The sequence below is a fragment of the Hylobates moloch genome, unplaced genomic scaffold (genome assembly GCF_009828535.3).
Source record: "Hylobates moloch isolate HMO894 unplaced genomic scaffold, HMol_V3 SCAFFOLD_18, whole genome shotgun sequence".
Taxonomy (NCBI): Eukaryota; Metazoa; Chordata; class Mammalia; order Primates; family Hylobatidae; genus Hylobates; species Hylobates moloch.
This window is the reverse complement of record NW_026652293.1, coordinates 8216370-8240562: the sequence shown is the minus strand read 5'-3', so window position 1 is coordinate 8240562 and position 24193 is coordinate 8216370. Positions and strand designations below refer to the sequence as shown.

Sequence of the window (24193 nt, the reverse complement as noted above, 5' to 3'; positions counted from 1 at the left end):
TCCTGAGCAAAAAAAAAAAAAAAAAAGAAAGCTGGAGGCATCATGCTGACTTCAAAATACACTACAGAGCTATAGTAACCAAAACAGCATGGTATTGGTATAAAAATAGACACATAGACCAATGGAACAGAATAGAAAACCCAGAAATAAATCCATGTATTTTCGGCCAACTGATTTTCAACAAAGTTGCCAAAAACATACCCTGGGAAAGGATGGTCTCTTGAATAAATGGTGCTGGGAAAATTAGATATTCATATGCAGAACAATGAAATTAGACCCTCATCTTGCACCATGTATAAATGTCAACTCAATGGATTGCAGACTCAAACATAAGACCCAAAACTACTAGAAGGAAACATAGGGGAAATGCTTCAGGACATTGGTCTAGGCAATGATTTTATCCATAAGATTTCAAAAGCACAGGGAACAAAGACAAAAATAGATAAATGGGACTACATAAAATGAAAAAGCTTCTGCACAGTGAAAGAAACAATCAACAGAGTGAAGAGACAACCTGTAAAAAGGGGGGAAACATTTGCAAAGTATTCACCAACAAGGGACTAATATCCAGAATGTATAAGAAACTCAAACAACTCGACAGCAAAAAAAAAAAAAATTAAAAAGTGGGCAAAGGATAAAAAAAATAGACATTTCTCAGAAGGATACATACAAATGGCCAAACAAATATCGAGAAAAGTGCTCAGCATCACTAATCATCAAGGAAATGTAAATCAAAACTTCAATAAGATATAATCTCACCCCAACTAGAATGGCTGTCATTAAAATGATAAAAAAAAAAAGCTAGTAAGGATGCAGAAAAAAGGGAACTCTTATGCACTATGGGTGAGAATGCAAATTAGTAAAACCATTATAGAACACAGTATGAAGGTTCCTTAAAAAACTAAAAATAGATCTAGCTACCATACAATCCAGCAATCTCACTACTATTTATACAAAGAAAAGAAAATCAGTACATCAAAGAGTTATCTGAATCCTCATGTTTATTGAAGCTGTATTCACAACAGCCAAGATATGGATTCAAACTAAATGGACATCAACAGATGAATGGATAAAGAAAATGTGGTTTATATATGCAATGGAATACTATTCAGACATGAAGAATAATGAAATTCTGTCATTCACAGAAACATGATGAGCCTGGAAGGCATTCTATTAAATGAAATAAGTTCAAGGCACAGAAACATAAATGTAGCATGATTACATTCATATGTGGGAGCTTAAAAAAATTGAGCTCATAGAAGTAGAGATAGGATTGTGGTTATTAGAGATTTATAAGGGTGGGGGGACGAGGAGGATAGGGTGAGGATGGTTAATAGATACGAAGTTACAGCTGGATGGGAGGAATAGGTTCCAGTGTTCTGTAGCACTGTAGGGTGAACATGGCTTACAATAATTTGGTGTATATCTTTGAATAGTTAGAAGAGAGGATTTTGAATGTTTACAACACAAAAAAAAGATAAATATTTGAGGTGATAGATATGCTAATTGCCCTGATTTGATCATTACACACATTACGTACATTATACCTGTATCACAACATCACTCCCTGTCCTCAGACTGTGCAGATAAAAAAAATTCTGTACACCATAAGTATGTACAATTATTCTGTGTCAACCAAAGATAAAAGGAAAAAATAATGTATGTGCAGACAAGGAAAAGGTATTTACAATACATGTAACTGACAAAGAACTCATATCCAGCATATATCAAGAACTCCTAAGTAAATTTCAAAGAGATAGACAACCCAATTTTAAAAGTAGGCTGAAGACTCAAGGGGGTATTTCAAAAAAGAGGATATGCAAATTGCCAATAAGCATATGACGAGATACTGAACCGTATTTGTCATGAGGCAAATGCAAATCAAAACCTTTAAGATACTAGTACCCCTACAGGGGAGGGGAGGGGAGGGGAGGACTGACAATGCCAAGTGTTGACAAGGATGAGGAACTAAAACTCTAGTAGGAGTGTACACTGGACCAACCACTTTGAAAAACTGTCTTGCAGCATCTGCTAAAACCAAACCTATCTGTGACATAGCAATTTCACTTCTGGACATAAACTGAATAGAATGGGAGCTTCTGTCCACCAAAAAATAAGCATACAAATGTTTAGAGTAGCTTTATTGTAGCTACAAACGGAAAACAATCTGAATGTCCATCAATAGTAGATGAGAAAAATATATTGTGGTATATCTATGTAATGGAATACTACCTAGCAATGAAAATAATGAACTGCTGCTCTCACATACATAATGTGGAGCAAGTACACTACTGTTTCTGGCATGGGTGCTGGAAATGTTCTATATCTTGATGTGGATGGTGGTCACATAGATGTGTACACATATAAAAATCATCAAGCTATTTAAGACTTGTGCACTTTAATATATGTAAGTTTAACCTCAAAACAGTAAACTAAAAAATACTGTATGTTATGTGCTTGGCACGGAGTGGGCACTGAATAAATAGTTGTCAGAATTTCTAGAGAAGGGGAGGCAGCAAGCCCATTGCACTGTGCATGGCTCAGACCACCGGGAGCCCTGGGTGCAGTGCTGGGAGCCACCCTTTTTGAGAGGGTCGCTGACCATGACAGCATGGCATGACGGTGCGATAAGAATAGCAAGGGAGTACTTGGTAAATGAGAGATGGCTGAAGGAAGCAGAGGCGATGATGTCAGGAATAAGACTTCGAAAGAACATAGAGTGTATTCCAATAGTGAATGGCTCTCTGTAGAATGGGAATTAGATTTCTGCTTTGTGGCTCTAAAGTAGTGATTCTCAAACTGTAGCTGCATCTCAATCCCCTGGAGGGCTTGTTAAAACACAGATTATTGCTGGGCGCGGTGGCTCACGCCTGTAATCCCAGCACTTTGGGAGGCCAAGGCGGGTGGATCACTTGAAGTCAGGAGTTCAAGACCAGCCTGGCCAACATGGTGAAAACCCATCTCTACTAAAAACAGAAAAGTTAGCCAAGCATGGTGGCGCGCACCTGTAATGCCAGCTACTCAGGAGGCTGAGGAAGGAGAATCGCTTGAACCCAGGAGGCGGAGGCTGCAGTGAACCAAGATCACACCACTGCACTCCAGCCTGGGCGATAGAGCTAGACACTGTCTCAGACAAAAACAAAAACAAAACAGGTTACTGAGCCTCACCCCTAGAGTTTCTAATTCGGTTAGTCTTGGGCAAGACCAAGAGTCTGAATTTCTAACAAGTTCCCCAGACATGCTGCTGCTGGTGGTCGAGAGACACGCTTTGCCAGCCACTGTTCTAGTGCACAAAATGAGGATGGCAGTTTGTGTTGTTATTAATAATAATAATAACCGTGAGAATTTATTGGGAACCTGGTGTACCAGCTCCTATGTTACATACTGTCTACATTTTCTTACAGTAAGGGAGTTCTTATTCACCCCATTTAAAAAAAAGAGGAAACCGAGGGTCAGTTTCTCACTGATTTCACAGCCTGGGCTAGATCCTCTGATTCCTGAGCCTAGGCGTGCTCAAGCTGAGGCCAGGTGGCTACCTGCAGGGATGCTGGATGCTGTAAGTGGAATCCCTTTTCTGAGTGGGAGGTTGCACTAATTTCTTTCTTTTTTTTGAGACAGAGTTTTACTCTTGTTGCCCAGGCTGGAGTGCAATGGCACAATCTCGACTCACTGCAACCTCTGCCTCCTGGGTTCAAGTGATTCTCCTGCCTCAGACTCCCGAGTAGCTGGGATTACAGGAGCACGCCTACACGCCTAGCTAATTTTGTATTTTCAGTAGAGACAGGGTTTCTCCATGTTGGTCAGGCTGGTCTCAAACTCCTGACCTCAGGTGATCTGCCCTCCTCGGCCTCCCAAAGTTCTGGGATTACAGGCGTGAGCCACCATGCCCGGCTGGTTGCACTAATCTCAGAGAGTCCTTCCAACTGTCCGTTAGACTAGTTTCAACTAGCACTTTTAAGCACTAGCACCTAGTAAGCACCAACTAAATGCCAGATGCTAGGCAACACCTCTCCAGGGTGTTTATGGCAACTGGGCTAACTCTAAGATGCTTCCAGGTCACCTCACCTCCTCTTGTCCCTCTTCTTGGCACTTGTGTGACCACTCCCCTTACCCTCCAGGCAGGCTAGCACTAAGTAGCTCAACCGGATATTTGGTAAAGGAGGCTCTTTATACACACACCCGCCTCTGCTGTATTTGCATTCATGTGCCTTAGGATGGCTGGGCCATCCAGGTATAGTCCTTGGCACCAAACTCTCTGCCATCCGCCCCATGCCAACCTCAGACAGAGCCTTCCAATCCACCCCCACACTCTGGCCAGCAGAACAACCATATAGGGAGTGACAAAAAAAAATCCGGAGATGGGGGAGGGGTGGCTTCATGACCCAGAATGGCCAGAGGAACTGCAGGATGTGCTTAATGACCTTGAGCTGGAGACTTCACTCTACTGCTCCTGCCTGGCCTCTGCAGAATCTGCGAAGCAGAGACCAGAAGGCCCTGGGGACAGAGTGCAGCCCCAGGTCACTAAGAGGATCCTGCTAAGCATGAAATCAAGCCCAAGTCCCAGTGACTCCCCACTAGGCTGGTGAGAATCAGGCCTCTTCTCTTTATATCTTGTTTAAATATTTAAGGTTTCCAATTCTAACAGAAACAGTAACAAAAACAAAATACACAACATGGGTTTATACACTAAGGAATTTCTGCAGCTGTAATGCATGTAAAAGGATAGTGGTAAGGGTATCTAACTCTTATTTCATTGTTTGTTTACTTTCTTCTGTGTGTTTCCATGACATAGATTACCTATAGATGGTCCAAGATCTGCAGGTGATTTGTTGCTTCTCAACTTCCAAGTATAAAGCATAGGAGTTCAGCCGAGTGCAGTGGCTCACGCCTGTAATCCCAGCACTTTAGGAGGCTGAGATGGGCAGATCACCATGGGCCAACATGGCGAAACCCTGTCTGTACTAAAAATACAAAAATTAGCCAGGTGTGGTGGCGTGCACCTGTAATCCCAGCTACTTGGAAGGTTGAGGCAAGAGAATCACTTTAAACTGGGAGGCAGAGGTTGCAGTGAGCTGAGATTGCACCATTGCACTCCAGCCTGGGTGACAGAACTACATTCCATCTAAAATAATAATAATAATAATAATAATAATAATAATAATAATAAAATAAAAATAAATGAATAAAAAAAAGGCCAGGTGTGGTGGCTCACGCCTGTAATCCCAGCACTTTGGGAGGTCAAGGCAGGTGGATCATGAGGTCAGGAGATCGAGACCATCCTAGCTAACATAGTGAAACCCTGTCTCTACTAAAAACACAAAAAAATTAGCCGAGCGTGGTGGTGGGTGCCTGTAGTCCTAGCTACTCGGGAAGCTGAGGCAAGAGAATGGCGTGAACCCGGGAGGCGGAGCCTGTAGTGAGCCAAGATCATGCCACTGCACTCCAGCCTGGGCAAGAGAGCAAGACTCCATCTCAAAAAAAAAAAAAAAAAAAAGCACAAGAGTTCAGTGTAGTATAAACACCTCTCACCAAGGAGTCAGAAATCCAGGCACCCAGTGATGAACCAATCCTATGGTCCTTGCCTTGGAAGGGCAGCACTAAACAGAGAATCAGCACTAGGATAGTTTGGGAGCCCCAAGGAGAGAGCCTAGGAAGGTCAGAAAAAGGCTTCTGGAGAGCCAACCCTTGAGGCAATTAATAGATTTCAGGCTCCAAGAGCTTGAGAACCCTTTACTCCCACAGATCCTTTATTCCAATTAATGCAACCTTTCCATATTTGGGAGTCTCAGATCACTTTCCATGGCTTGTGAGGGTGGGGGATAATTCCCTTCTAATTTATAAAGGGGGAAATCAGAGAGTAGTTAAAGAAGGATCCAAGGTTTTGCCCTTCAAATTTAAGAATAACCACAAGGTGCCCAACTAAGAATGGACATGTGAATACACAGCACAAAGGAAAGACTGGATAGCCTCTGCCCTTGGGGAACTTGTAAGTGGGAGATAAGACATGTAAATGTAAAGCCAAAAGTAATTGTATAATTTTTGTGCAAACAATTCACCTCACCAGCTATTTATCCAGGACTTGCTATCTGCAAGGCATTCTTTTATGTGAGGCACATGAGAAGGGGTGGAGTTAGAACACAGGTAAATATACTCCCAGCCCTTAGGAACTCATGATTTAACTGGCTCCTGTAAGGGGCTGGAGGAACAGTCCGTGGAATGTAACACCTGGCCTTGTGAAGATGGGGTAGCAGTACAGGAGTGGATGAGAGTCTTGCTGGAAATTAGAATTTAATAGAATTAATTCATCTGGGAAAGATGCCTAGAGGAGGTGGACAGTGTGTGATGCTGGAAAATAGAAGAGACAGAGAAAGGGATGAAGAAAGCAAAAATAAGCAAAACCTTTTCACATATAGACTTGTCTTTCAGACCCCACTCAAAAGTCACCTCTTCAACGAAGCCTTCCCAGGCAGAATTAGACACTTAGCTCTCCAGGCCCTCAAACCACCCCATTACAGAACATACCTCACTGCTGCACAGTTGGCCCCCTGTCTCTGTGGGTTCTGCATCCGTAAATTCAACCAACTGCAAATCAAAAATATTTGGGAAAAAAAATTCATCTGTACTGAACATGTACAGACTTTTTTCTTGTCATTATTCCCTAAACAATACAGTATAACAACTATTTACATAGCATTTACAGTGTATTAGGTATTATAAGTAATCCAGAGATGATTTAAAGTATACAGGCCTATGGATGTAGGTTATATGCAAATACTATGCCATTTTATATCAGGGACTTGAGCATCTTCAGATATTGGTATCTATCACTTCTCAGCCTTTTGGCTAAGACCAAGTATAATATCTGTTCTTATCAGATATTGGTATCTGCAGGCACTCCTGGAACCAATCCCCCCACGGGATATGGGATATGGAGAGACAACTGTACTTGTTTCCATATCTGCTTATCTCAACCAGAAGAGCTTGTACAGTACCAGAACCCAATAGGTCTTTGACTATAAAGTGGCTGAGTACTGTATTCACAGTGGAATGCCTCCCTTTATTTTTACTTATTTAATTTTTACTTTTTACTATTTTAATGAAGTATAACTTACACACAAAAAATGCACAAATCTTAAATCTACAGACCAACAAATTTTTACATATATTTACACCTGTGTAACTACCACCTAGATCAAGCTTCAGAATGCTTCCAGCATCCCAGGCACTGGGGGCTATGTCATTGTGGCAGAGTCATTGTTACTGTGGCTAGAGGAGCTGAGCCAGCAAGGTGCTGTAGTTGGGGAACACCATTTAGGGAAATTATGGAAGGATTTCAGGTGTTTGGGCTAGAGAAGCAAAATCACTAGGGCAAGGTCATTTTGGGTGTGAAGGACTTACATGACAGAGCAATTAGATTTGTTCTGTGTGGGGCCATGGGGAGCAGTTACAGGGCAAAGCATTTCAATTTTGCTTAAGACACTTTCTACAATCAGAGCTCATCCACACTGCAAGCAGAGCCCCTGGGAATATGCAAGGTCCCCAGCACTAGAGGTGTCAGTCAAGAACAGGACGGGCAAGCGTTCAAAGGCAGTTATGGGGAGGGGATAGGGGACTCAGTTGGAGGCTATTCCTTCCAACTCTGAGCTTCTGTGGTTCCTGGAGTTCTGTGATAGTGGCAGAGAAGACTCAGTCAAAAACTTGTGGTTATGATTTGTTTGGTGTTTTGTTTTTTTTTTTCCCCAGAGGGTAGCTTTTTAGTTTATTACAATTACTGTGCAGGCCCCCCATCATCACTATCGAATAAGTACTTGTCATTACCCACAGAGTGATGAGCCAGAGGGACCCTGGGACTCCCCCTTCTCTGGGGCTCACTGTCCAAGAAGGGATAGGGCAGATGCAGGGGTGCCGCTATGAGATGGGACCAGCACCTGCAAGAGAAATCGGTTGCCTCACCTCATGCCAAGTTGTCTTGGGGACACCTGCCCACATACCTCCTCAGTCTTTTCAGCCTGGTCCCCCTGGTGGGCCAGCGGACATGATGTCATGGCTTCTGTCATTACTAGAACACCTGGGCAGAGGGGACACCTCAGGGCCTTACTGTTCTGCCTCCAGGGGCCAGATCCTGGCTCCCTTAGGAGGGGGAACACACAGAACCCACCAGCCAGCCCGAGGCCACCTGATGAAGGGACAGCCTAGGTCAGCTGCAGGCTCCTCGAAGGACACCCAGTCTAGAGAATAATCAACCCCTACCCACTGCCAGGGCTTTATCCATCGAAGAAAGAATTTTCCCCAGAACCCTTTTTAAATTTTTTTTTCTAGGAGATTATTTCAGAATTCCTCCCGGGGTTCCTCCAGGAGGCGGCCCTTCCCTCTCTGCCCTCCTCCAACTAGTTGGAAGGAGAGAGACAGAGTCAGCATAGACCAGCGTCATCCTCCTCCTTCCTGCACCTGGCCAGGTGGGGAGGAGGGCCCCATCTCAGGCCCTTTCAGGGAGCTTAGTGTGAGGAAGATGTTGAGTTTCTAGGGTTCTCCTTCTAAAGGGCAATGTGATTAACCTCTTAGGGTTCTAACGGAAGCCATGCACGAATACTCTCCCAAGAAGAAACATATGTACAACAAGATTTTGCCTTCTGTTCTGGGGGAAAGGAGGGTGCCGTTAGACCCTCGAAGTCCATCTGTGAAGCGCCTAGGTTTAAAGGGGTCCGGGTTTCCTCCACTGCCACAGCCCGGGTGCGGGGAGAGGGCCCGTAGCCTTATCCGGAGATACAGGATGTCTCGGGCTCTCCATCTGCCGGGCTCTAAAATGGGCGCTCGGGCCCCTCGGTCCCTGGGGGCTGCATCCGGAGGCTGGTGGGACTGGTCGAGGGAGAGCGGGCGGGGGGCAGCGCGGCTCCTGGTTGGTCTCCGCAGCCGGAGGAGGGCGAGCATGTGCGCTCGGGTAGGAGGGGGAGGCCGGCGCCTGGCACCGCACGGGGAAGGCGCGGGAGCGGACGCACTGCCCACCCGCCGCAGAGGCGCCCCCGCCGCCGCCCGGGCCCGAGGGCGGGGCCCCTCGCTGGGGCGGCCCCTCCCCGCCCCTCCCTCCCCAGCGCGGGCCTCCCCAGCCCGGCCGGCCCTCCCGCGGGCGGCACTCGGGCACCGGGCTCGCCGGGACCAGATCCGCGAGCCCGCCAGCCTGCGCCATGGGCTGCGACGGCCGCGTGTCGGGGCTGCTCCGCCGCAACCTGCAGCCCACGCTCACCTACTGGAGCGTCTTCTTCAGCTTCGGCCTGTGCATCGCCTTCCTGGGGCCCACGCTGCTGGACCTGCGCTGCCAGACGCACAGCTCGCTGCCCCAGATCTCCTGGGTCTTCTTCTCGCAGCAGCTCTGCCTCCTGCTGGGCAGCGCCCTCGGGGGCGTCTTCAAGAGGACGTGAGTGCCGCGCCCGTGCGCCCCCGCCCCGCGGCCCCCGGCACCCACCCTCGCCGGGCCGACCCTTCCCTCCCGCCCCGCGACCCGGCCTCTGCCCCAGCCCGGTGGGGCTGCCCGTCGCCCCCGCCTCCCGGCCGCGACCACCCCTCCCAGCTCCGCCTTGGCCGAAGAGCTGCCTCCCTCCCTCCCTCCCCCGCAGCTCTCCCTGGAAAACTCTCTCCAGAGACCGAAGGTGACTTCTGGCTTATTTATTTGTCATCACTCATCCCTGTGAGAGGATAAAACCAGTTCCCACCTGCTTCCCCCACCCACCGCCCCGTGGGGAGAGGAGTGATAGAGTTTGCAGAGCTGGGGAGGGTGCCCCTCTTACACAGCTCCTCTGGGGTTTGTCAGTAGCCCTGGCTGCTGGCTGCCGGCGGCAGGATTGGCAGTGAGGCGGACCGTGAGAGGGCCAGCTCTGTGGCGGTGCAGGGTGCTGGAGGTGGCCTGCGACTTGACTGATTCCCAGGGCCAGGCTCCACTGTAGGCAGCTCCACATCAGCTAACACAGGCTGTCCCTTCCCCCGGGTAGCCACGGGGTTTAGTGGGTCCTGTGTAGCCCTCCTTCTGAGGCAGCCAGAACATGGTTCCCGCATTGGCCCCCGAGACACACAGGACCTCACCGTTAAGGCCAGGTTGGGAGGGGCAGGGCACTTTACCCATAGCTTGGTAAGGTGACTCTCCAGCCCTGGTGCCAAGGTTCGCCTCCACTCCCCACCCACCTCATCCTACTCCTGCTTGGCCTCTGCCCCACGACAGGGCTCTGGACTCTCCCTGGCACCACCCCCAGAAATCCCCATTTGACACCATTGCAGAGCCTTATTCTCTCGGCTTAAATTGGACAGGGCCACCTCTGGGGGCCCTTGTGGAAAGACAGCAAGATTCACTCTCCCAGTGCAGCATGGAAAACAGAGACCCATAATAGAATAGGGAATAGATGACTTGCAAGCCAGAGGCTGCTGCTTGATTTCCCCAGTCCCAGCTCCTGGCTGAGTGGTTTCCTAGATCCCATGGACTCAGTTGAGCAAGCAGCCGGCCTGGAGACAAAACCGCAGCTGGGCTACCCCAGAGAAACCTCTGGAGGGGCCGTTCTGGGCTGTGGTCATGCCCTTTGGCTCACGCCTAGAGGTGTTTGTGAGGGCAGGTGTTTCCACCTTGCTTCCAGAGCTGGTGGAGGGAGCACAGGTGTCAGTACAGATGGACCCCACTTTAAGCCTTAAAAACATGACCAATTTTGGAAGTGATTATCCCCATTTTCCCCAAATCCTCTTGTAAACCAAATTATTCTTCTCTTAAAAAGCAAGTCTCCTTGTGTACACCAGTGTTTTGTGGGTGTGGTACAGGATTGGAATATACAGGAGATTCAGAAAATCTTAAGAACAAGCTCAAGATTCATTCTGCCTAGAGGTTTAATTAGAAACTAAGATAAAATATCTGTGGCTAGCAGAGGTTTTTTTGGTTTTAAGTACTTTGACTTACAAAAGCTCCTTTACCTGGAACTTTTAAAGAACATACGTAGTGCAAAGAACACGGAGGGGAAGGAGGATAATTTGAAACGACAGGTTGGCGGGGCAGGGTTTGTGAAGCCAGCAGAGATGCACACCCACCCAGCTGGGCCATCTCTTCCTGGGTAGTTTTGTGTCTCCCTCAGCACTGCTTACCCAACAGGGGGCTCTGAACAGGCAGCAGAGAGAACCCTGCAGCAGGAACTGGCTCACAGAAGAGAAAAAAAATCATGGTAACAATGATAACTAACTTTATTCTGCACTTACTCCGTGCCAGGCACTATTCATAGTACTTCACTTGTATCAGCCCATTTAATCTTCACAACCACCTTGCAAAGTAGTACTGTTATCTCCATTTTATGCATAAGGAAGTGGAGGCACAGAGAGGTTAAGAATCATATGGTTGTTAAGAAGAGGCCTAGCCAGAATTTGAACCCAGGTGTTGTCTCTAAGACAGATACTTAGGCAATGCCTCTTGCTTTGTGAGTCATCAGTGTAAACGCTGCAGATCAGGCACAGGTTTGGGATGAGTAGCCCTAAGGATGCTCATGGGCTGGGTATTCCTGAGCTCTGACAGCTTCTGGGAATGTAATGGTGGCCCTCTGGGGCTTCCTGCTGGGATCTTTGGGGGGTGGGGTAGATCCTATCAGTGGTTGAGGTTTAAATTCTGAACCTCAGTCCTCCCACCCCCAAGACAAAATGCCATGAAGAACTCTTTCCTTTGGTTAAGAGCAAAGCAGATATACAGTGGAAACAGAGGGATGTCCAGGGGTGGCCTTGAGTGTAGGCGACAGTCTCTCACCACCTTGCTGACTCTGGGCAGCTCTCATCACAGTCCCCCATCCCCCCAGCCAGAAGCTCCACCAGCCCTGCAACAAAGCTTTAAAGCTGGATTCCGTGGGACCATGTCTCAGTTAAAATGCAATACCCCTGCAAGCAAGTGCTTTGCAGCTTAAGTGATTACCAGCTAACACTCTCACTTGGTTTATACTTGTGAGTGGGAGATTGCTTTAACAAATCTCCTGTGTCCTGTGAACCATGGCCCGTGGGACCATGTCTGAGTCCTGTGGGACCATAACTGAGTCCTGGTCTGTGGGACCATGTCTCAGTTAAAATGCAATACCCCTGCAAGCAAGTGCTTTGCAGCTTAAGCGATTACCAGCTAACACTCTCACTTGGTTTATACTTGTGAGTGGGGGATTGCTTTAACAAATCTGTGAGAGCCAGCTGTTGCGGGGGAGTGGGGGAAAGTTTAGGATGACACATGGGAGAGGAGAGTTGGGGGCAGTGTCTTTCTCGTGGGTTCCTACTCAGGTCCTGCCTACTGCTGGGCCCAGACTGAGGGCGCAGGCAGAATGGGGCTTGTGGATGCCTCCATAGGGATGTGCTTTGGGAGGACTATGTGTGGAAGGTGGAGAGCCTTGGCTATTGGAGTGGGTGCAGGGGAAGACTTGAGCTCAGGGCAGCACCAGCTTGCTCACTCTCTCAGAGAAAAACAAAAAGCCACCTGGTTGGCAAGGGTGTGTAGGTATGTGCTTTGTCAGGCAGGAAAGGGGAAGGGGTATTTAGATTAAAGGTTAGGATTTTTCCTGGTTTCTTGGGGACCTGTCTAACCGCCCTAGGCAGTTGGGAGACCCCTTTATCTCGGAGGCGTCAGCATAGGTAAACAACTTTCAGAGCTTCCCCAGGCTTCTCCCAGCCTCACCTTGGCCTCTCCCCTGCCCATGCTCTTAACAGAGGGTTTGTCAGAGGATCTGTTGAGTTCTTCCTCTCTTTGCCCTATTCACTTTCTCTTTTTCTCCCTTTTTTCCCCCTCAAATTCCTTCTAATCTGCAAGTCCTACCCTGCCCCAGACCTAGCTATGACTCCCTCCTGGCTATTGCACTAAACCCTGTCTTCCATACAACAGTTGCCCAGGCCACCCCTCCAGTCCCTGGAACACAGGACAAACCAGCTTCTCCCCTTGAGCTGGGCTCTGGTTGGTCTCCCATCCAGAAAGCCTCTGCCTGTCCCTCCAGCACCTTTTCTACCAATCAGCATGCAACACACCTGTGGCAAAAGCCTACTGAGCATCCAGTACCAGACATTGTCCTTGTTTTAAAAATCGGTCTCAACATGGGGCTATCATAGGGTCCCAGCTCTCAGGTATGATCCCCAAAGAACTGAAAATGTGTGTCCACACACTAAACCTGTACGTGGATGTTCATAGCAGCATTATTCATCCCAGTCAAAAAGTAGAAACAAACCAAATGTTCATCAGTGGATGGGTGGACAAACAAAAACGTGGTCTATCCAGCCAGGTGTGGTGGTGGATGCCTTGTTGTTCCAGCTACCTGAGAGGCTGCGGTGGGACGCTCACTTGAGCCCAGGAGTTCAAAGACAACCTGGGCAGCATAGTGAGACTCCAGTGTCAAAATAAAACAAAACAAAAATGTGGTATATTGGCCAGGCACATTGGCTCACTCCTATGATCCCAGCACTTTGGGAGGCTGAGGCGGGTGGATCACCTGAGGTCAGGAGTCCAAGACCAGCCTGGCCAACATGGTGAAACACCGTCTCTACTAAAAAAAAAACAAAAACAAAAATTAGCTAGGCATAGTGGTGCGTGCCTGTAATCCCAGCTACTCAGGAGGCTGAGGCAGGAGAATCGCTTGAACCCAGGAGGCGGAGGTTGCAGTTAGCTGAGATTGGGCCATTGCACTCCAGCTTGGGTGACAAGAGCGAAACTGTCTCAAAAAAAGAAAAAAAAAGTGGTATATCCATGCAACGGAATATCACTCAGCCATAAAAAGGAATGAGATACTGACACATGCTATACCATGGATGATCTGGAAAACATGCTAAGTGAAAGAAGACAGACACAAGAGATCACATATTATATCATTTTATTTATGTAAAAGTTCAGAATAAGGAAATCTGCAGATACAGAAACTAAATTAGTAGTTGCCTAGGGCTAAAGGTAAGGTGTGCAGATGAATGGGGAGTGACTACTAATGAATATAAGATTTCTTTTTTATTTTTATTTTTTGAGACATAGTCTTGTTCTTTTGCCCAAGCTGAAGTGAGGTAGCGCGATCTCAGCTCACTGCAAACTCCGCCTCCCGGGTTCAAGCAATTCTCATGCCTCAGGCCTCCCTAGAAGCTGAGATTACAGGCATGCACTGCCACACCCAGCTGATTTTTGTATTTTTAGTGGAGACAGGTTTCACTGTGTTGGCCAGGCTGCTCTCGGACTCCTGACCTCAAGCAGTCCGCCTACCTTGGCCTCCCAAAGTGCTGGGATTACAGGTGTGAGCCACTGCGCCTGGCCTGGATATAAGATTTCTTTTTGGGGTGACAGAAATGCTCTAAAGGTAGATTGTAGTGATGGTTTTACAACTCCAGATATTCTAAAAACCATTGAATTTTACGCTTAAATATGTGAATTTTATAGTATGTAATTTATATATCAATCTTTTTTAACTTAAAAAAACCTCAAAGCCAGGTTCGGTGGCTCACATCTGTAATTCCAGCACTTTGGGAGGCCAAGGTGGGAGGATCACTTTAGGGCAGGAGTTCAAGACCAGCCTGGGCAACAAAGTGAGACCTTGTCTCTAAAAAATTTTTTAAGTTAGCTGGGCATGGCGGTGCACACCTATAGTCCCAGCTACTCAGGAGGCGGAAGTGGGAGGGTCACTTGAGCCTGGAGGTTGAGGCTGCGGTGAGCCATGATTGCATCACTGCACTCCCTCCTGAGCAACAGGGCAAGACCCTATCTCAAAAACCAAAACAAAAATCTCAAAACTTATACCACCCATTAATTCACTCATTCAACAAATACCTCTTGAGCCAGATCCTGTTTTAAGGGTGAATACAACAGACAATGTAAAAGTCGCTGCACTCATGGAGCCCACAGTCTGGAGAATTTTACATTATGAAATGAAGGAAATCAAACAGGGTAGCATGGAGAGTGGCACATTTTGGGGGCTGCTTAGCTAGGTGATCAAGGAAGCCCTTTCTGGGGAGATGATATTAAAGCTGACTCTTGCGCGACAAGAGAGAGCCAGGCATGCAAAGAATTGAGGGTGAGGTGTTCCAAGTGAACAGACTACAAGTTCAAGCTCAACCAACATCTAAGGAGCACGCCCTGTGTGCCCAGCACCACGGTGGGCCCCAGGGGACGCCATCATGCACAAGTTTCAGCTCCCAACCTCAGAGTCTAACAGGGTGGTCCTGCCGTAGCTTGGAATCTCCCCAAAGACCAGTTTGTCTGCCCCCTCTTTGGATCTCTCCAGCTTTAACATGGGGCCCTGAACAAATGAGGTATCAGTGTGAAGGCTGGGACCAAGTTAGAGGGGGGCCTTTTTACCCCTAGCCTTGCCCTCAGTCTCAGCTGCCCCTTCCCCATCAGCCTGGCCTGAGATAGAGTCACCAGCCTGCTCTAGCTCCCAGGGGGTCCCTTGTCTCCTGGTTTCTTGTCCCAGGTCCCCAAATCATCTCTTTCTGGGCTGCTGCCCCTTTTGGGGTGGATAGGGGCTAGGGACACTTCCATCTGTGACTCTTCCACAGTTCTGCTCTCTGCCTCTCTCCCCTGGTCCTTCGAGGAAGGAGATTATCCAGGCTGGGAGGGGAGAGGTGGGAGGAAGATGTCCTAAGCATCTCTGCTGGGCAGAGGGATCACCTGGGGCAAACATGTGAAGAGAATGTCAATGCCATCAGGCCCTACCCAGGGTGGCATGGGGGCTGGACCTCAGCAGCATTCTTCCCCACCCCTGGGGTGGCAGGCAGGAGTGGGCTGCCTGGCATCTTACTGCTCAGGCCTTTCTCCTGTTTCAGAGCCAACTATTCCCTCCTCTTTTCACAGAACCAGGAAGGCAAGAACAGGTGCCCAAGGCAAAGCCAGGTCAAAGTGATCATGTGTCCGCTGTGGGTAAGGCAGAGCATGGGGCTGAAGGGGGCAGCAGCAGCTCAAGGTCACCCAGCAAGAGGGGCTGGGCAGGCAGTTCCAGCAGAGCCACAGCTCACCTGGGGGAGAACTCTAGCTCCCTCCTCTTCTCTCTCCCACTTAGACCTTCTGTGTGGAGCCATTAATAAGTAACTTGGTCATTTCTGAGACTTCCCGAAGTAGGTTTTCCAGACTGTCCAGGCTATTTCTTGGGTCTCTCTGGGCCTTGGGGAAAGTGAGTCTCTTTCTCTAATTGGCCTGAATTAACCTGTGAGCCCAGGACCAGGGGAGGGAAGATCAATGCCACTCTGCCACTCTGCTGGCTTCGCCTGGGTTGGGAGCCAAGAGTTTGGATCCTGGCTCAGTTCTACTCCTCTCTTTTCCCCTATCTGGGCCTCAGTTTCCTGATCTGTAAAATGAGGGACAGGACTCATGTCATTGCTGCCACCTTAGCTGGGATGCTGCCGAGGGTGGGGAAGTGAGTGGGGCAGGGGACAAGGGGCAGGAGCAGGGGTACCTCCCTCCAACAGTTCCTGGGCCAGCCTCCCAGGGTCACCCCAAAGGGCATTGCAACAGGAATAGGGGCAGGCCTGGGAGGGTAGAATCTGGGAGCTGGCACTGGTCTCTGTACCCTGTCAGCTCAGTGCAGTTCTCTGGGCCCAACATTGCTCTTAGGGGAAGCCAGGGCCAGCAGGGAGGCAGTGAGCACCTGGGGGGGGGGTGGCAGGTGGCCAGGGGAAGATCCCAGAGAGTGAGCAAAGGAGGATGAAATGTCACATCACGTGGACTCCTCATGGCAGCCTCAACTTCATGCAGAGCTTGTTATCCCCATTTTACAGTGGAGGAAACTGAGGCTCAGAGGGGCTAAGCATAAGTGGCTTGCCCAAGCCACGTCACTGGGAAGTGGCCGAGGTGGGCCTAGAGCCCAGTATTCTGATTCCAGATCGCACTCCATCCTGGATGCCAAAACTGTTTTGACATGGTTATTCCATAATTTTTAATTATCCGCATTTCTAGAAGGGGCTATTGACCAAGCCGTTTAAAACAGGCAATAACCGTATTTCACTCTGGCTCTGGGATGTGTCTGGGACTTCCTTTTCCTTGGCAACAGCATATCATTCTAAAGAAATTTGTTCAGGCTGATGTTTGGAATGCCCAGGCACAGCCCTGTGGAAGCAACTGGGGAGAGTGGGCAGCCTGGGATCTACAGACAAGATTTCCTGTGATACAGATGTCCCCATTTATTGGGAACAGGTCTCCATCGCCCTAACCTCCAGGCCTATCAAACTAAAATCACAGCCCAGGGAGATGCAGGGAGGGGATTTCCCAGGCGTGGTTCTCTCCAGCCTTCCTTTTCCGTCTTTTCTCTCTTTATCCCTCCCTCCTGCCTGTGGCTGAGCCTGGGACAAACCATACCCCCAGTGGGCACCTAGTGTCCTTCTCAAGAATGACAGGTGAGAGGAGACAAAGAGCAGTGAACAGGACAGAGATGAGACCTGGACAGGCCTTCCTGACCCCTTCCAGCCCTTACTGACCGCTTCTCCTTTTCCCGATCCCCCACTGTGCACCGGGCACCTTCCTGGCAACCCATCCCTAAATGATTCTTTCTCTGCCTCTATCTCTGTCACCCCTATCAGATAAACTAGCAAAACTCCCACATCGGCCTCCCAGCAGTGCCCAGTCCCTTCTACCAGGCCATCCCGTGTGGGCTGGCAAGACAAGCGTTCCCCAAGCACTGTGCCGGTCACTAGCCACGTCCAGGAACCTGGGTTGAGCGTCTCTGCAGAGCCGAACATGGGGCCAGGCATGGCTTCCACAATGAACAGGCAGAGGCAGATGCCTGGGGAAGGTGGTGTTGGAGCCAGCAGTGATGCTCGCGAGCATGTGGATCTCTGCTAACCCCCGCAGAGGGGTGTTAGAGGCGCATGTTCTAGAGACTGCAGCTGCTCTCCAGGGCTTCCTAGCCCTGCCATTCAACGCTCTGCAGAATCTGGCCTCCTATTCTTGGCTGGCACTCCCCTCTCCAGCCTGGCTGGGTCCGTGGCTCCTTCCTCTCCCCTCCTGCATTTGCACCTTCTGAGTGGAGCCATTAGCGAGTAACTCGGTCACATACCCACACACATGCACCCACATGTGCACGCACACGCTCCTCCCTGGAAAAGCAGCGTAGCATAGGGACTATCAAGCCAGAAGACCTTGGTTAGAGTTCAGGCTCTGTCTGCTGCTATCTTAGCCTTTCTCAGCCCGAGTTTACTCACAGGTCAAATGGGCACCACAACAAAGCCTGCCTCATAGCCTTGTCATATGCACCAAATGACAAACGTTAGCAGTTGTCAGCAGACCGTAGTAGCACTCGCTATTATCCTGGTTTCCTCTCCCATACCTCTGCGCAGCCCCTGCCCATGTCGGTTTACCGATCCCAGGTCCCGTTCCCCTCAGGACTTTGCTGCAGGATGGATGACTTCACTTTCCTGCAGGATTGAAAGGCAATAATGATAATGAGCTAGTTCTTCGAGAGAGTTTTTGCACTTGCCTCGGGGCATCCCTGCTTACCGCAAAGTGGTGAGTGAGGTGGTGGAAATGTCATGTCCTGGTACCCGTGTCAGTGGGGGGGACCTCTGAGAGTGCAGACGGGGGACCCTCTGGCTATCCCTGAAGTCAGGCCACCCGGGAGGCTGCCTAGTCTGTCTTGTCAGGGGAAAGAGAGAGAACTGTGATGAGCAGCCTGCTGTTTCATCAGCCCATGGTGTGTGTTAGCATTGCCTCCCCATGACGCACTCTCCCTCCATCTCCTTCTAACAGCTGGCCTTGAGGTTGGTCCCCCTTCCCTCCCCCATGAGTTCTGAGCTGGGAACACGCTGGGGTCATGACTATCATGATCGGTAATCTCCCCAGCAGATCAGCCTGGAAACAAGAAAGGAGAAAATAACCAACTGCTCTATCAGCAGAGCCGTTCTGATAGAGGATTTAATCAAAGATGGGGCAAGATGACAGGGCTGGGGGCCAAGGCCAAGACCCAAGGGGGTCAGGGGCAGAAGCTCTGGGAAGACAGCCTGAGGGATCGCTGGGGCCCTCCTCCCCTTTTTTTTCAGTGTGAAACTCAGAGAGGCCTTTCCCCCTCCCCTCTCTCAGCTCCCACCTTTCCAGGTCCAGCAGCCACACTGGAGGCTGATGGGGTGGGGGGCTCTCTCCCTTTTCATAATCTGAGAAAGTTCCTCTACAACCTCCAGAACCTTCCTGCTGCCCAATCTCTCCTCTCTGACATTAGACTTTCAGACTGGTCTCAGAAAATACAAGTCTTTATCCTTTCTCTGAGAGTCTGGTTATTGGGCAGAGTGTCCCAAAAAAGACCTTGACAGAGCCTTAGACACTCCATCCATTTATTCATTCATTCACTGGTAGGGTAGCAGGCCCTCTCCCTGCCTGCTGTGGGCTTTTCTATTATCTGAAGAAGGGGAAGATCAACACGGTCACCTTTCAGTGTGTATGGCCACAGCGCCTCCTTTCCCCACTTCTGCACATTTGCCAGGCACAGAGCCTGCGACCTCTGCCTGCTACAGGGGTCACCAAATCACCTGAATACCTGGGCTGTGGGCACTGGCATGGGCGGCTCAGGCCGGGTGCCTGTGAAGCAATGGCTGCCTCACCATTCCTGTGTGGGGAGGGCACAGGGCAGCCAGCACCAATTCCTGGGCAGGAAGAAATGCCCAGCTCTGGGACTTCTGGGCTCAGGTTCCATCCGGGTGGGTCCCACCTGCGGTTTGCATGCCTATGACACATGCCTCTTGAGATGCTCAAAACAGATTCCCTGAAAAGGGTGGGAAATATTTTTGCATTTAATTGCTTTTAAGTAAACAATTTAGGGTTTAAGGAAATAACATACAATTGTTTGTAAGTAGAATACTAGTGGCTAGGCTTTGTGAAGTGTCCTGCAGCCACCTTGTGAGGTAGATTGTTATCTGAGCAGACATTGAGGACTTGCCTACAGCTAATAAGTGAGCAGCTGCTTCCTCAGCTCTCTTCCTTTTCTGCCAAAGGAGGAGAAATGTCTCGGCTGCCCAGACCACCCAGTGAATGGAGGAGAAGGGGGAGGGGATGCTTCCAGCCCCCTCCCCTGACGTCACCCTTCCCTCCTGCAGCCTGGCCCAGTCACTGTGGGCCCTGTTCACCTCCTCTCTGGCCATCTCCCTGGTGTTTGCCGTCATCCCCTTCTGCCACGATGTGAAGGTGCTGGCCTCAGTCATGGCACTGGCGGGCTTGGCCATGGGCTGCATCGACACTGTGGCCAACATGCAGCTGGTGAGGATGTACCAGAAGGACTCAGCCGTCTTCCTCCAGGTAAGCCCGGCCAGCAGGCACAGGGCTGGGAGCTGGCGAGGGCATGGGAGCTCCCTAGGCCCCCTCAGTCTCTCCCAGCCTCCTCCCCCAGGGGGCCACTTACCAGCTGGGTTAGTAAGTTCTGGACTCGGTTTTCCCATCTCTAAAGCAGAGCAGTGACCCCTGCCCTCACTGCAGGGTGTCCCAGGAGCCTAAGCGCTCAGGAAAGAAAGCTCTTTGCGAACTGGAAAGGGGGTGTGACTCAGGGATGGCCTCCCCTCTCCTTCCCCTCCTTCCCTCTGTTTCCTTTCTTCATTCTCCCCCTGGGATTCAGCCAGCTCTTTCCTTTTGTGCCCAGGATTCAGCCAGCCCTTCCCTTTTTGTGCCCCCTTCCCTTTAGGGTGTTAGCTGGTGGATGCTAACATGGGGATCAGTCCCAGCTGGGGATTAACAGAGATGGGGAGGGAATTGGGCACTGTCACCCAAGTCATCCCAGGCTGGCGGGGTGGTTGAGAAAGGAGTGTCACTCCTCACCTCCCCTCACCTCTCCTGCTTCCTACCCCCATGGCTCCCCATTCCAGGGCTGAGCAGCAGCCCCCAGATGGGGCAGAGGGTGGGGGAGGGGGCTCAGTGTGGGTACTCTGGGCTGGAGGCCAGGCCACCGCTTCCCTGGGCTGAAGACTGAGCCACACCCCCACCCGCCACCTCTCCTCTGTCCCCAGGTGCTCCATTTCTTCGTGGGCTTTGGTGCTCTGCTGAGCCCCCTTATTGCTGACCCTTTCCTGTCTGAGGCCAACTGCTTGCCTGCCAATAGCACAGCCAACGCCACCTCCCGAGGCCACCTGTTCCATGTCTCCAGGGTGCTGGGCCAGCACCACATAGATGCCAAGCCTTGGTCCAACCAGACGTTCCCGGGGCTGACTCCAAAGGACGGGGCAGGGACCCGAGTGTCCTATGCCTTCTGGATCATGGCCCTCATCAATGTGAGTGTCCCTGGGGCGGGCCAGGTAGGGAGCTAGTAGACAGTCACACATTCCAGTCCACCCCACACCCAGTGCAGATTCTTCAGATGCTGAGAAACATGCTGGGGCTGAGGTGTGCATCCCAGAGGCAGGAGGATGGGAGGACAAATCCTCCCTGGGATCCCCCGCACTACTCCACCGTCCTTCAGCGACCTGTGATTGCAGTTCTCCGGGAAGGTAAAACAATGAGCTGAGCGCAGTGAAAATCAAGGTCAACTTTAGAATTATCTGAGGTTCTGTGGGAAACTAGTTTTTTCCTCCAAGGCCAGATGAAGTGGGCCCTGGACAGACCCCGGCAGGAAGTGGCAGGTTTTTTTCTGGGTCCCTTCATCGATGGTGGGATTCTCCTGTGCCCTGCTGTCAGGGGCTCCTGTGGAGACTAGGAGACAGACAAGATGACCTCTGAAGGGCCCTGCCTGCCAAGGCAGCGTATGGTGGGAACAGCGAGAGACCACTTCACCCCGTGACTGCGTCAGATACCGAGGCCCACTTTGTACACCCCTGCCAAGTCAGCACTGACTCTGGCCTCTGGCTGGAAACCTCCTCTGGTGCTCTGCAAACCCAAGTTGGGATCTCCCATGTTAGCCCAGACTGGAGCCAGAGCGTCAGGTGGGGAGACCCCCTACCCGCATCCGCCTGGCTTGGGGAGGACTGTCGGGAACACCAGAGCATCCCTGGATCCTGGGCTGGGGGTGGGGAGCATTCCAGTGGCCACTGTCTTGGCTGTGGGGTGGAGGCACCATGCTGCTTGTCATGGTGGCTTAGAGCCTCTCTTTGCAGTGGGTGGACTTATCAGCTCTCCTGGGGCAGGTGGGCTGGACTCAGGCACTAGAGCAGCTGCCCAGCTGCTGCTGAGCCTCAGAATATGCCACACACATAGCACTGAAAGGCGCCTTTGAGACCACCATTCCAGTGAGCAGCAGGGCAGGGGTGGGGGTGTCATGCCATCACCAGCTCAAAGCCCTGACAAGGGACTGATAGGAGGCTGAGCCCGGCTGCAAGCCCTGATCCTCAGCATAGACCGTCTACCTGCTGCCCCCTCATCACCGGTCCTTTTCCTTCCTTTCCTTTGTAGATTTCCTTTCCCTGGTCCGAATCTCCTCTCGGGGCTCTCATAAACGCACCCTCTCCGTCTGCTCCTTCCCTTTTCAGCCCATGCCCACCCATTGTTTTGGAAAGAATGCGGCTTTGGGCCTGTTCCTTCCAAGAGGGACCTGCGAAGGGAAGGAGCAGTGTCAGTAGAACCTCTAGGCTGGGACTCCCAGACCAGGAAGCCGGAAGTTCCGGCTTAAGCCCGAGGTTTGTTCTCTCCTGCCCCATGAAGTGCAGACTGGAGGGACTTTGTTTGCTGCAGGATTTCCAGACTTTTTCTATTGGTTTGTGTCTGAAAGTAAACAGTCCAGCACAGAGGAAGATGGGGCTGTGCATGTACTCATGTGGGTGCACATGCACACACACATGCACACCCCACCTGCCCTTCTCTTTTAAGGTGGGGCTGCCTTCCCTGAATGGAATTCTTATAAAATCGGGCGTGTTCCTGCCAGCAATGCCAGCCAGTCCTCTGTGAAGCCCTTCCCAGCACCCACCTCCCTGGAAAGCCCCACCTGAGTGATCACGCCTCTTGTACAGCTGTTTCCCCTTGGCCTTCGCTCAGGCATTCTGCCACTACAGGCCTCTGTGGGTGGGTTTCCTGTTTCCCCCCTCACACTGGAGGGAGGGCTGTGTCTCCCCCATTAGGGCTCAGCAGGGGCTGTTCTCTCCCCACTCAGGCCTGACTGCCAGGGGCCATGTCTGACCTTGACTCCTTTTTGAGTAGGCAGAAAGGCTCCCAAGGTCACCATAGGGAGGTGCCAACACAGGGGTGGTTTTTGTCTTTCACTCCTGTTAGGTGACTTGAGGAAATACTGGGGAGAGCCAGCCTGCCTCCAGGGGCAGGGAAGGGCTCCCCCAGAACAGCACCAGGCAGGGCTGGCAGTCTGCCGGCCTTCCATCTCTACCCTGCCGGCCTCTCCCACTGGGCCGGGAAGAGCCCAATAGCTGGGCGCTCTCACCAGCCTCTGGGAGACATCTGCAGCTCCCTGGGATTCCTGTCTTTCCTAAGCAAAAGGAACTAGGCTGAAGTTGCAGCAGGAAGGGCAATAGTTAGACTTGATGCGGTACTTCCTGGCAACCAGGTGGTGAGACACAAGCAGGGGCCCCTGAGGGAGGTGGTGGAGGTTTCCCCAAGCAACCTCAGAAGTAGCAGCCATTTCCCACTGCTCTGAAGGAGTTCCGATTTAGCATAAATAGCAGCAAACCGAACGTTGGGCTTATGTGTACGGGCTGCTTGTAAACATGCATTTTTTAATCAAAAGGAGATCACGTTTTTGTTTTCAAGCCCCTGAGGAGAGCCTCTGTGCCCTGCTAGGATCAACATCACCAAGGCAGCTCCTTAGGTGGAGACAGTGCTGAAAGAATCAGGATGCCAGGCTCCATTCCGGCTTTGCCCTGAGTCCGCTGTGTGACCAGGGCAGTCTCTCGGTGTCTAGTTTACCCCTCAGATCTCTTCCAGTTCTAACAGGTTATGACTAAGTGGTAACATCCCCCAGCATATTTTGTAGAGATGTGATGCCCAAAAGCAAAGCTGCTTTGTAAAGCACCACGTGACCTACCAGCATGAAGGAGTGTGAGGTGTAACACTCCAGCAAGCTTACCCCCAGCACCTCTCCTGGGCCAGCAGAGAGTTTGAGTCTAAGCTTCGCATGTGACAAATATCTGTCTTTTCAGGGAAGCGAGTATGGTGATCAGGCAGCAGTTACAGCAGGCCTCCCCACTCCTACCTTGGTCAAGGCACCCGGCTTCTTAGGTTGGGATGGCTCAGCTTTTAGCTGGGCACCCTTGGAAAAGAGCTGTCTTCTCCCAGGACTGTGCACATGCAGTGTGTGCAGAGGCCAGGTGTGGGAAAGGGGAGCTTCAGGCCAGGGCTCTCCTGACC

At 50.7% G+C, this 24193-nt stretch overlaps 2 protein-coding genes and 1 pseudogene across 2 annotated transcripts in view; all 3 read left to right on the top strand.

The window, feature by feature from the left end:
* Positions 1-24193, top strand: part of RHEX (regulator of hemoglobinization and erythroid cell expansion) — a 919952-nt gene that overhangs the window by 419696 nt on the left and 476063 nt on the right. The window lies entirely within an intron of this gene.
* On the top strand, positions 6824-6913 carry LOC116458186 (U2 spliceosomal RNA; annotated as a pseudogene).
* Positions 8964-24193, top strand: part of MFSD4A (major facilitator superfamily domain containing 4A) — a 37168-nt gene continuing 21938 nt past the window's right edge. Inside the window, exons 1-3 of the mRNA XM_032137485.2 lie at positions 8964-9412; positions 20020-20218; positions 20920-21204. Coding sequence (XP_031993376.1) covers positions 9183-9412; positions 20020-20218; positions 20920-21204 — 714 coding nt within the window. The 5' untranslated portion in view covers positions 8964-9182. The remainder of the gene's footprint in view (positions 9413-20019; positions 20219-20919; positions 21205-24193) is intronic.